The sequence below is a fragment of the Oncorhynchus gorbuscha genome, linkage group LG18 (assembly GCF_021184085.1).
Source record: "Oncorhynchus gorbuscha isolate QuinsamMale2020 ecotype Even-year linkage group LG18, OgorEven_v1.0, whole genome shotgun sequence".
Classification (NCBI taxonomy): domain Eukaryota; kingdom Metazoa; phylum Chordata; class Actinopteri; order Salmoniformes; family Salmonidae; genus Oncorhynchus; species Oncorhynchus gorbuscha.
The window spans coordinates 59,436,935-59,449,859 of NC_060190.1; the positions used below are offsets into that span (position 1 = coordinate 59,436,935).

The 12,925-nt window shown below is 45.0% G+C and overlaps 1 protein-coding gene across 3 annotated transcripts; it reads left to right on the plus strand.

Moving 5' to 3' along the window:
• The first annotated feature begins 888 nt into the window (after positions 1-888).
• Positions 889-12,248, plus strand: taf4a (TAF4A RNA polymerase II, TATA box binding protein (TBP)-associated factor). Of its 3 annotated transcripts, XM_046311808.1 has the most exons (16): positions 889-1,457; positions 1,566-2,370; positions 3,564-3,718; positions 3,799-3,945; positions 5,042-5,155; positions 5,409-5,531; positions 7,751-7,840; positions 7,984-8,178; positions 9,899-10,034; positions 10,125-10,245; positions 10,352-10,521; positions 10,748-10,878; positions 10,966-11,091; positions 11,246-11,302; positions 11,420-11,539; positions 11,759-12,248. In XM_046311808.1, exons 1-16 carry the CDS (start codon positions 1,404-1,406, stop codon positions 11,924-11,926), a joined length of 2,712 nt encoding a protein of 903 aa, XP_046167764.1. In that variant the 5' UTR covers positions 889-1,403; the 3' UTR covers positions 11,927-12,248. The 3 variants fall into 3 exon arrangements, with proteins under 3 accessions (XP_046167764.1, XP_046167762.1, XP_046167763.1); XM_046311806.1 differs by having other exon boundaries at positions 891-2,370; XM_046311807.1 differs by having other exon boundaries at positions 891-2,370; positions 10,125-10,236.
• The last annotated feature ends 677 nt before the right edge of the window (positions 12,249-12,925 follow it).

Sequence of the window (12,925 nt, forward strand, 5' to 3'; positions counted from 1 at the left end):
TTGTCGTAACACTGCAACACTTCCCTTTAATAGGCCTAGAGAGAAATGTTTAAATTGGATTTAGGGAATAGCCTAAACATTTTCTAACAACTCAATATGGATTTAGGCTACCCATGGCACATAGGCCTATCATTGATGGGGCATGAAGTGTCCTATGCACTGTGGAATGTTAAATATATTTTTCAGTTGTTCATGCATCTAAAAATCTGTTCGATATGTTTTTTGTGTGCGCTATTTTCTCCTCTCCATCTTTGAGGGGAGACACGCAACCCTATTTGTGGGATAAATTAACCACAAACAAATCTGTAGCTGGTGCTCATATTCATCTATAACCACAAACATCCAGTGACAATTTCCCGATTAATCATAGTCCTGGCCAAAAAAAACAACACTGTCATTGGAGATTCTCAGTTAATAAGTGTGCTTTTGAAAAATACTACTAGGCAGCTGTGTCAGGGAAACCAACCCTTTTAGGGCATGGGCTAAGGTTTCTAGGCAATGATGGCACAGATAAATAGCCTTCAACATATTGTCAGTCTTCTTTTTTTGTCTTAATTGTATATATATATATATTTTACATTTAGGCCACGAGATATGCACCGCAAAAAAATGATATATAGGCATACACACGCCTAACAATATGAATTTCCTATCAAAAACAGCAAATTCTCAAGTTTGATCATTTTATCAATTCCATAAATGTATTTCACACAGAACCCAACTTTTCCTCTGTGTTGACACTCCCCATGTGGATTTGACAGTATGCAAAAACTGTTTGTAAGAGGCGTGGCCAAACGCATTTGTACAGTGGCGCTCCAAACTAGCTGAACAAAAACAGTGTAGCCATCTTGAAGCCCCAGAGCAAAGGACCCAGATGCACTTTACCTGGGAATTAGTCTAAATGTACGGTTAAAATTTTGTCGCGACCCATAATTTATCATCGAATATATAGTATTGAGTTATTCCACAATCAGTTGGTTAGAATATGATCGCAAATACGCGTCATACAACATGTACTATCGAGTTGATTTTCTCCCCATTAGCTCTTGTTATTCAGTGTTGTTTCAGCCCTTACATCCTCCGTAATGTCAGTCAGTAGCCATTTGTCCCGCCCTTTATCACCGGGAAACGACCAATCACCGCACTTTGGAATCTCTGTGGGGTGACGTTGCATGTATTCAGCGCATGCGCGCGTTACTTTCGACGCTCCATGGCTTGCAGCAGTGTGAAGATGGCGGCAGGCTCCGATTTGCTGGATGAGGTTTTCTTTAACGCTGAGGTGGACGAGAAAGTAGTTCGTGATCTTGTGGGTTCTCTTGAGTCCGAGTTTTCGGGTCACGAGAGCCCTGAGGCAAGTAGCCAGACAGTCGCTAAACACATGGCCAGTTCCGGGACAGGGTTTAATGCTAATGTCCAGCAGAACAAACGGGGACTTGCTCAAGAGGTTGCAAAAGCAGGTATGCTGTGGTAACGTTGTTTTGCTTGTTGTTTCAAGTGTAAACGAAAGCAAACACTCGCTTATTTGTTCACCCCCTTCTCTCACCCGTGTTTCCGCTCCACAACAGGGGCTGGAGTGCAAAGGGGGTGTCATTATTAGTAATACGTGGTCCCAGGGTTCAGCTATGGATGCCTCATCGAGTGAGTCGGACTCATCGGCACGACACGGCCAAGGAAAGACTGTTGCTGTCAGTGCCAGTATAATAACTCCTCTCCCAAACCACGGGGGGAAAGTAGCCTCTTCCGCAACTCAAACTTTGAATGGAGGCAGTTTAATGAACTGTCACAATTCAGGAAGCGCTGTCTCTCTCACTGGGACACCGCTGTCAAGTAGTTGCACGAGTAGCGGCAATGCCTCGGTAGATGTCACAGTTGTCAACAACGGGCCGGGGTTGTCAAAAGGACATGCGAGCGCAGTAATGCCACCTTCATTGAACACCACTATCATCCAGACATCATTCGTGAACTCTCCGAATGTTGTCACCTCGTCTCACGCTGCGAGTCTGGGCACTGGACCTGCCATATCACATATTGTGAGGCCATCTATGCAAACTGAGGGATCTGGTACAGCGATGAATGGTCCTAATGCGGGATTGCCTTTCGATTGCCTGAACAATGGTCAGTCGCCCTCGTCTGTGGCTATCAGTGCGGGGTCGCACATAATCATGGCAGAGGCGCCCAAAACAAGCATACAGACTGCTTCATGTGCTGTAACGAACCCGTCGTTCCAGAGCGCACCGAGGGCTTCCACTCCGGTGACAGTGGCTGCGAGCCCGGGAGGGAGCCGTTCTATCGCGCAACAGGTGTTGGCGCCTCGGCACCCCCAGACATCCCCGAACCAGCCCAACGTTCAGAACATCCAGCTTCCCCCAGGTACGTTTGTCTCTCTTTGAAATTAAATAGTTACAAAAACGTAATATACGAAAACATAATATTGTTCCTATATTTATAATTGTATGCCTACACATTGTTTTAAAGACAGTCAAATAGAAGTATTTGCAGACTTGGTGTTGTAATAGTGTACTTGCTGCTTCATTGATTATTCTCTGATGATGTTGACCCTTCAATCAAAGGAAAAAAACTTACTGGTTGTTCATTGCTTCATCATTTGCACAGAACATTCCAAACTTTCCCTGCTGACCTGTCTTGGTTGTTCATTGAATTGATTTAGAGTGCCCTGTTGTGCCTCTCAAACGCTCTCCTGTTGTGTCTGTGCTGCGCTGTTCTCTGCCTGTGCACTGTTAACACTCCTGTCAACTCATGTTAACACTCAGGAAATGGAAATTGATGTATGACAAGTAGATAATCAAATACTCAGATCTTTTCAATATATTTCCTCTTATCCCTATGATTTATTTATTCTATCATGTAACATTTAGCGTACACAGTAAAACGTTTGATCACTCGTAAACACCAACAGATATAAGGGAAGGCATACAAAGATATGGCATGTGTAAGTATAGCATACAGTTCTGGCCTGGTAAGAGTACTACTACTGTATTACCTGTATGCTGTATGATGATGACGACCACCACCAGAAGTAGAGACTGTTGCTGCCCTATGTGCCAGCCTGTCTAAGAAGTGAGTGTGTATAATGTCCTGTCCTCTGTGAGCTCTCTGTGAATACAGGACCAGATTTGCCTGTAATGCAGCCAGTCTTTTTCTTGAGACCCTTCTTGTAGCGTAGTCCGTGTTGATCCCCCTGTGGCGAGGCACGGTGTCCCAATGCATTGCCATGTAGATTACAGCGTGACTCGTTTACACTGCCGCTTCGGTCTGTATGGAACTCTGCCGCCTTGCTTCTTTAGGAAGACTGATTAGCATGAAATGGCACAGTGTTTATGGCCCTTATCCAGCGCTCTATCTCTCAGCTAAATGTTAGCAGATGTGGGAGGATCGGAGCTGAACTGCCTCCAAGTACTACCTGTTCTACAGAATCCCTCTTCTGTTGATGTAGAGGAGTGTTGTTACAAATGTATTACAGTGTTACAAAGTGTTGTAAAGGGAATCTAACATGGTGACAGTACTGTTACGGGAAGTCAAATGATCTTTTCTCTTTCCCACAGGTATGGTCCTGGTGCGCAGTGAGAGTGGGCAGCTGTTGATGATCCACCAGCAGACCCTGGCTCAAATGCAGTCCCAGTCCCAATCCCAGGGAGTCATGGCCCCCCGCCCAGCCACCCCCACCAGCACTCCTCCTTTCCAGATCACCTCAGTCCAGGTTTGTTCAATAGACAAGATCACCTCATGCACAGCTACCCCCAAAAGTACTCTCCAGATCAGTCTTCCTTTTTTCCTCAGGCTCCTGGAACGCCCATCCTCACTAGGCAGGTGACTCCCACCACTATCATCAAGCAGGGCTCACCTGTGCCAACCTCTGCTCCTGTCAACACCACACTCCAGAAGCCTCCTGTCACCACCACACTCCAGAGGCCTCCTGTCCTACAGGTACAGTGGGGGACAGGCAGTGGGAGGGCTACAGCAGAGCAGGAGAGATGTAGTAGGATACACACAGTAGGTTATATTATACAGTAGGGTCTTAGCAGAAGGCAGAAACGGCACCAGTCATGTGAAACTTGCTTTTAAAAAAATATCTCGAGGGCCTCTTCTGTAACGTAGGCATCTCTTTTGAGCTTGAATCCCCTTTTGTGTGTGAAAGTGCTTTCCTGGTGTGTCAGTTTAGTGTGTGTGTATGTGTGTTTTCTGTGCATCTACTATGAGTGCAAGCTGCAGGCTCTCACCCACTCATTATCACAGCCAGTGGTTTCAGTGAATGCCTGATTTGTCCCAGGCCAACAGTTTCTGACTCCTTTTCAGTTCTCTCAGGTCTTGTATGCACTGGGTCCTTTTTTAAAGGGATCTGAAGAGTGTTTGTTGTCGGCCAGTGATGGATAGTAGGTGTGTGGAGCCCCATGCTATAGCTCTCCTCCCCTTTAACTTATTTGGGACTGGGGGGCAGTATTGAGTAGCTTGGATAAAAAGGTGCCCAGAGTAAACTGCCTGCTACTCAGGCCCAAAAGCTAGAATATGCATATAATTAGTAGATTTGGATAGACACACTCTGGAGTTTCTAAAACTGTTTGAATGATGTCTGTGAGTATAACAGAACTCATATGGCAGGCAAAAACCTGATAAAAAAATCCAACCAGGAAGTGGGAAATCTGAGGTTTATAGTTTTTCAAGTCATTGCCTATCCAACATACAGTGTCTATGGGGTCATATTGCACTTCCTAAGGCTTCCACTAGATGTCAACAGTCTTTAGAACCTTGTTTGAGGCTTCTACTGTGAAGGGGGAGAGAATGAGAGCTGATTGAGCCAGAGGTCTGGCAGAGTGCCATGAACTAATAATGGGATTTCTGTTGTTTTGAATTTGGCGCCCTGCAATTTCACTGGCTGTTGGCGAGGTGGGATGATACTGTCCCATATATCCCAGAGAAGTCAATGAGGTGTCTCCTCAAAGCTCACTATTTTGGTCATACATTTGATCTACTTTATGGTGCATTGAATATAACAACCTTGATGATGTGTGTATTTCCCACCCAGAGTCCCATGATTGTGGTAGGGGCTGCTGCAGGCACTTCTATGGGGACAGCGCTACCAGGGGCCACCCAGAGGACCGTCACCGCATCACCCGGGACCACTGTCACCTTGGCAACGGTGCGGAACTAGGTTCCACCCACCCCCATTGGTCAGGGCTAGGTCCTCTGTTCAGGGAATGCTCCTTTGCTAGATCATAGCTGTATTTCTAGTGCTTTTATGGTCTCTGGTAAACACAATACAAATACTGCAAATTTAGAAGGATATGATAGAAGGATATGATGGCTTTTGATGACACAAGAGCCCATGATGGTTCCTCAAATAAGGAGCTTGACTTTGTTTCTAAGTCTGCCCCTTGTTTGTTTTGCTGTAGGAGACGATGGAGAATGTGAAGAAATGCAAGAACTTCCTGTCTACATTAATCAAGCTGGCGTCCAGCGGGAAGCAGTCCTCAGAGACTGCCGCCAACGTTAAAGACCTGGTCAAAGATCTCCTGGTGAGTGACCACACCAGGGCTGCAGGAAAACATGTGGCGAGGCGGCATTTGCCACTGCACTTTTCAATCAGGTGTGGCAGCGTCACACCACTTTTGATTTAGTTTAATAAAATATATCGATGCAAAGTGTTAAGTGCTGTTTTTTTGACGGTTTTGCCACATGAGTTGACAACTCGCACACAATTTCTCTGGTCTTCACATCGGAATGCTGCTTCAGGCTCTTAACGTGTCTTGACCAATCAGATTCAAGTAAATTGCAGGTCGCATGGTCTGGGCACAAAGCTTAAGTTGTTATCTCAACTTATCCAGTATTTATTTAGCAAGTGTGATAACACATCACTCCCGTCAGACACAAACAAAAACTCTGTGGGGCGGCAGGTAGTCTAGTGGTTAGAGCGTTGGACTAGTAACAGGAAGGTTGCAAGATTGAATCCTGGAGCTGACAAGGTAAAAATCTGTTTTTCTGCCCCTGAACAAGGCAGTTAACCCACTGTTCATAGGCCGTCATTGTAAATAAAAAATTGTTCTTAACTCACTTGCCTAGTTAAATAAAGGTCAAATTTAAAATAAATAAATAAAAGCAAAAACTCTTCCATAAATGTAGTAGCCTATACACCTAAACATTAGCCATCTGACATGTGGTATTGTATGGAAACAACACTATTTTTTAGTCTGATCAACTGTAGGCTACTAACAACAGCAACTGTCTACTATGCGCCCTGTCCCTCTGGCCAGGGTAAACAAAGTGGTAACGTTGTGTATTTGTAGCCCATTTTGTTTGTGAGAAATTGTGAATCGGATCAAATTTGATTTATATACTGAACAAAAATATAAACGCAACATGTAAAGTGTTTGTCCTATGTTTCATGAAGTGAAAAAAAAGATCCCAGAAATGTTCCATATGCACAAAAAGCTTATTTCTCTCAAATCTTGTGCACACATTTGTTTACATGGCTGTTAGTGAGCATTTATCCTACCAAGATAATCCATTCACCTGACAGGTGTGGCATATAAAGAAGCTGATTAAACAGCATGATCATTACACAGGTGCACCCTGTGCAGGGGAGGGGACAACAAAAACATCTGGAGTTTTGTCATACAACACAATGCTACAGTCTCAAGTTTTGAGAGAGCGTGCAATTGGCATGTTGACTGCAGTAATGTCGACCAGAGCTGTTTCCAGATAATTTTTATGTTAATTTCTCTACCATAAGCTGCCTCCAACGTCGTTTTAGAGAACTTGGCAGTACGTCAAACCGGTCTCACAGCCGCAGACCACGTGTAACAGCCAGCCCAGGACCTCCACATCTGGCTTCTTCACCTGCGGGATCGTCTCAGGCCAGCCACCTGAACAGCTCCTTGAAACTCAGGACTATTTCTGTCTGTAATAAAGCCCTTTTGTGGGGAAAAACTCATTCTGATTGGCTGGGCCTGGATCCCCAGTAGGTTGGCATATGCCCTCAGGCCCACCCATGTCTGCGCCTCTGCCCAGTCATGTGAAATACATTCATTAGGCCCTAATCTATGGATTTCAATTGACTTATTTCCTTATATGAATTATAACTCTTGTTATAATTGTTGAAATTGTTGCATGTTGCGTTTTTATATTTTTGTTCAGAATATTAAAACTTGGGCTGACTAGTTTACCTAGACTTTTTCAATCCAAAATTATTAACTGGAATGAATCAATAAACACAATAGCTCACAGACTGAATACATCTTTAATTAGGCCTGCAGTTGCGTAGGGCAGGACTACATGATGCAAACCTGTATAAAGCAAACTCAGCCCTGTGTGTTGTATTGTCCAAATAGGTTGCTTTCCAAGAGGTGTCTGAATAGGAAACCCCCCTAGTCCTTTAAATATAGTTCTTATGAACAAGTACAAGGTTGCTGCAGTTTGACAGAGTTTTCATCCTCCCCAAGGCCAGGAGATTTTTTAAAAACCATGTGACTTGATTTAGAAAATCACATTATACCGTATAAGGTCTAGAGTTTTACCGGGTTAGGTTACCAGAAAACTACAGGCCCCAGATTTTTTTTGCCACACAACTCTGGGTGGTGCCACTTCTAGACCAGACGCACCACTGATGGGATCAGGGTAGAGATCAGGACTGTTGGTGTCAGATGCTGAGAGTATCACAATAGACAGGGATTGCAATCTGATGATTAACATTTAGCATATTTCTTCGGAACTGATGGTCTGTTCTCATTTCCAACAGGAAGGGAAGATTGAAGTCGAGGACTTCACCAACAGGTTATACAGAGAGCTCAACTCCTCACCTCAGCCTTACCTCGTGCCTTTCCTCAAGGTAAGGAATCCTCCTACGCACCATTGAATAAACAAAACCAAGTTATGACCCAGTTCAGCACCCACCCACCAGTTTGCCCACCCACCAAACTATTCTGCCAAATGATCAAATTATCTCTGCCTTTCTGTCTGTCTGTCCTCCAGAGGAGCCTTCCTGCTCTGCGGCAGCTCACCCCAGACTCAGCAGCCTTCATCCAGCACAGTGGGCTCCAGCAGCAGGCCTCTGCCACCAACCCCACCACTGTGGTACTGGACAGCCCAGCCCTGCGCCCTGCAGCCCCAACCATCAGACCACACCTCCAGTCTGTCATCAGCAAACAGGGACTGACTACCCCAATGGTACTATACCACCATATTGCTATTAATAGTGATAGATTCTAATCACATCTCATTGTTTACTCTTATTAAGATCGTTAGTATTAGAAGTACACTACATGAACAAAAGCATGTTGAACATCTCATTCCAAAATAATGGGCAATAATATGGATTTGGGCCTCACTTTGTTGCTATAACAGCCTCCACTCTTCTGGGAAGGCTTTCCACTAACGTTGGAACATTGCTGCGGGGACTTGCCACGAGTGAGGAACTGATGTTGGGCGATTAGGCCTGGTTCGCAGTCGGCATTCCAATTCATCCCAAAATTGTTTGATGGAGTTGAGGTCAGGGCTCTGTGCAGGGCAGTCAAGTTGTTCCACAACCATCTTGACAAACCATTTCTGTATTGACCTCACTTTGTGCATGGGGACATTCATGTTGAAACTGGAAAGGTCTTTCCCCAAACTGTTTGCCACAAAGTTGGAAGCACAGAATTGTCTAGAATGTCATTGTATGCTGTAGCGTTAAGATTTCCCTTCACTGCATCGCAGTGCTTGAGGCGTCACTACAAACCTGGGTTCGATCCCAGGCTGTGTCACAGCCGGACGTGACTGTGAAACCCATGAGGCGACGCACAATTGGCCCAGCGTCGTCCGGGTTAGGGGAGGGTTTGGCTGGCCGGGATTTCCTTGTCCCATTGCGCTGACTTCAGTTGCCAGCTGGACGGTGTTTCTACCAACACATTGGTGCGGCTGGCTTCCGAGTTAAGTGAGCAGTGAGTCAAGAAGCAGTGCGGCTTGGCAGGGTCGTGTTTCGGAGGACGCATGGCTCTCGACCTTCGTAGGGTTGTTGCAGCGATGGGACAAGACTGTAACTACCAATTGGATATCACGAAAAAGGGGTAAAAATTACAACAAACAAAAAATAGTTTGCTTCACTGGAACTAAGGGGCCTAGCTCGAACCATGAAAAAGAGCCTCAAACCATTATTCCTCCACCACCAAACTTTACAGTTGGCACTATGCATTGGAGCAGGTAGCGTTCTCCTGGCATCCGCCAAACCCAGATTTGTCCGTCGGACTGCCAGATGGTGAAACATGATTCACCACTCCAGGGAACGCGTTTCCACTGCTCCTGAGTCCAAACGCGGCGAGCTTTACATCACTCCAGCTGAAGCTTGGCATTGCACATGGTGATCTTAGGCTTGTGTGCGGCTGCTCGGGCACTGAAACCCATTTCATGAAGCTCCCGTCGAACAGTTATTGTGCTGACGTTGCTTCCAGAGGCAGTTTGGAACTTGTTAGTGAATGTTACAACCAAAGACCGATATGCGCTTCAGCACTCAGCGGTCTCGTTCTGTGAGATTGTGTGGCTTAGCACTTTGCGGTTGAGCCGTTGTTGCTCCTAGACGTTTCCACTTTACAATAACAGCACTTACAGTTGACCAGGGCAGCTAGAGCAGGGCTGAAATTTGACAACTGACTTGTTGGAAAGGTGGCATCCTATGATGTTGCCACATTGAAAGTAACTGAGCTCTTCAGTAAGGCCATTCTACTGCCAATGTTTACTATGGAGATTGCATCAGTGTGCTCTGTTTTATACACCTGTCAGCAGCGGGTGTGGCTGAAATAATTGTTTGAAGGCGTTGTCCATATACTTTTGTGTGTATATATAGTGTATATGAAAGGATTTCCCACCTACATCTTTCCAACTGCCCCATTGACCCCTAACCTTGAACCATCAGGTGCTCCAGCCTCGGCAGCAGGGGGCAATGGTAAGGCCTCTTCAGATGACCCCCATGGTGACCCTCAGAGGACCGCCCCCCCACAGTCACATCATGCTGGGACAGCCACAGGTGCAGCTCAAACAGCTACAGACAAGTGAGTGGGGGAGGAGACCATGTAATACAAAAAGAGAAACCAAGAAATCACATCTGTCTGATCTCTTTCTCACTCCTGTCTATCTCCCAGTCCCTGTAGTGAATCCTGGAGTGTTGACTGGATCTAAGTCGTCTCCTGGTGCTGCCTCTCTGGCCACTGTAGTTCAGAAGAACAAGCTGAAGGAAGCTGGGGGCACATTCAGGTCAGCTATGTACGTCCCATCCACAAACCAGTAGGAGGACAATTATCACAACTAAAATGAAAGATTGAAAAGTTCTGTAGCTGTTGCCTGGCTGACTGGGTTTTTTTGTGTCCAGGGATGACGATGACATCAATGATGTGGCATCTATGGCTGGGGTTAACCTGTCTGAGGAGAGTGCCCGTATCCTGGCAACCAACTCCGAGCTGGTGGGAGCGGTGACACGGTCCTGTAAGGACGAGGCCTTCCTCCATACCTCCACACTGACCAGTAGAATACTGGAAATAGGTGAGACTAACACACACACACACACACACACACACACACACACACACACACACACACACACACACACACACACACACACACACACACACACACACACACACACACACACACACACACACACACACACACACACACACACACACACACACACACAGTTACACACACTGAAAAAAAAATGCACTTTTGAGCATAGCTTTCACTGACTGCAAGTGTTTCCCCTCTTCAGGTAAGAAGTTTGGTGTTAGTGATCTGGGGCCGGAGGTAGTGAACTACGTGTCCCACGCTTCCCAGACCAGGCTTCAGAACCTGTTGGAGAAAGTCTCTGAGGTGGCCCAGCAGAGGAACATCAACTTCAAGGTCTGTACAGTTTTGTGCTTATTTGCATCTTTAGCATGTGTTCCTATGGTCTGGTACTTTATGGTGAATGAATGTATGTGTTGATAGGAGGACAGTCGGTACGAGCAGACGAGCGACATGCGTGCCCAGATCAAGTTCTTTGAGCAGCTGGATCAGATGGAGAAACAGAGGAAAGAGGAGCAGGAGAGAGAGATTCTGATGAAGGCAGCAAAGGTACTGAAGCTGTTTCAGCACAGACCCATTCCACTATCACTCCTATTATATTAGACTTTTAGGGCCACTAATGGTGAGAGGGTGGACATTAATTACTTTATTCTGGAGACTCAGTAACACATTCCGATCTGTTTTCTGATGGGTGTCCTTTCAGTCTCGTTCTCGTCAAGAAGACCCTGAGCAGCTGCGGTTGAAACAGAAGGCCAAAGAGGTAAGCGGGATGGATAGGCTTATGAGAATTTGGCATAACAAAATATGTGTCACCGAAGTGTCCATAGTAGGGGTGTGTTTGTGTAGGCCTATCTCGTGTATATGTGTTTGTCTCCAGATGCAGCAGCAGGAGCTGTTTCAGTTGAGACAGAAGGAAGCTAACCTGACGGCGCTGGCAGCCATAGGCCCCAGGAAGAAGAGGAAAATGGAGGCTGCAGCCGCTGCAGCTGGAGCTGAGGTAACATGATCTCCACCTTCTCTTAAAGTGTGGTTGTGGGCTTTTTCTTCATGTAGTCAAATCATGTAGTCAAATCGCAATCAAATAGTCAAATCGCAATCTTCTCTGTCTCCTTTTTTATTTGTCTTTTGCCCTCAAACTCCCCCTCAACTATCTGCCACTTTCAAACGCCCTCTTGTTCTCTCTGACTGTCACTCTCCCTCCCCATCTCTCTCTCAGGGCTCAGGGTCCAGTCCCGCTGCGTCTGGTAGTGGTAGTTCAGGAGCATCCAGACAGTTTATCCGCCAGCGCATCACTCGTGTCAACCTCAGGGACCTGCTCTTCTGTTTGGAGAATGAGAGAGACACCAGTCACTCCCATCTCCTCTACAAAGGCTTCCTCAAATAGACACCCAGAGAGCCAGTCCAGAGAACTGTCACCCTAACCTTCACTAAAGCAACTCCCTCAAATACAACGATGTCAAGATTCTCCAGGCCACAGAGAATGGAGCTACCTAAAGTGACTGGAACGTTTGTCTCCCCTGTATACTCTGGTTGTCCTTTCGCTCTTCATCTGGTTCTAGGCCTGACTGCTCCCTCAACACTCCTCCACCTTCCATCAGAGCAATCCTGGAACATTCACATTTTCTACTGTTTTTATTTCCTTTTTATTGACTTTGTTTTAGAATCCCCTTTTAATGAAACTGTAAATAAATGAATACATTATTATACATTTTACTTGGAAGGCCGTTTTGTAGTGTGCTAACCGATTCTACAAAATAGTCAATTTATTTTAAAATTCTGTTTATATAAAAATATATATTTTTAATAATTAATCATCAGTGTTTCTAGCGATTGTTGAGAATAATTATCCTTATTTTGTTTTTGGTATTCTATTGGCCTCTGAATTAGTTTGAACACTTCTGATTTCTTCTTGCCTTCCTGACAAAAGAAGCCATATATTTTAATATAATGTTGAACAGCAAAGCAATTCATCTAGTGATTCATTCTGAAATCTGAAGCAGTCAATGTGTCTATGGTTTCTCTGTTTGAGCTTGTCTTGAATTCAATGTCTTGTATTTATATTCTGTAATCAGATCAAACACGTTTTTCTTTTCAGTCTCCATTTGTGTTTTTGAGATCACATCTTCTGTTTCTGCATGGGATAAGGTGTGAAAATGTGTATTTTAGAGGGAATGAGTTGATAGGCTCTACAATTGTATTCTAATGATTTAATATTTGTTTTATGCATTTTGGGGTCATTTAGGAATAAGACAACTCAAAGGCCCCTTTGCCACCACAAAACAACTGTGCATATGCATGTAGGAAAGTTTAATTTTTATTAGTTTTATTGGACTGCATGTATTCTACCATTTCTCAAATAACTTTTTTCTTATATTCTAACCCT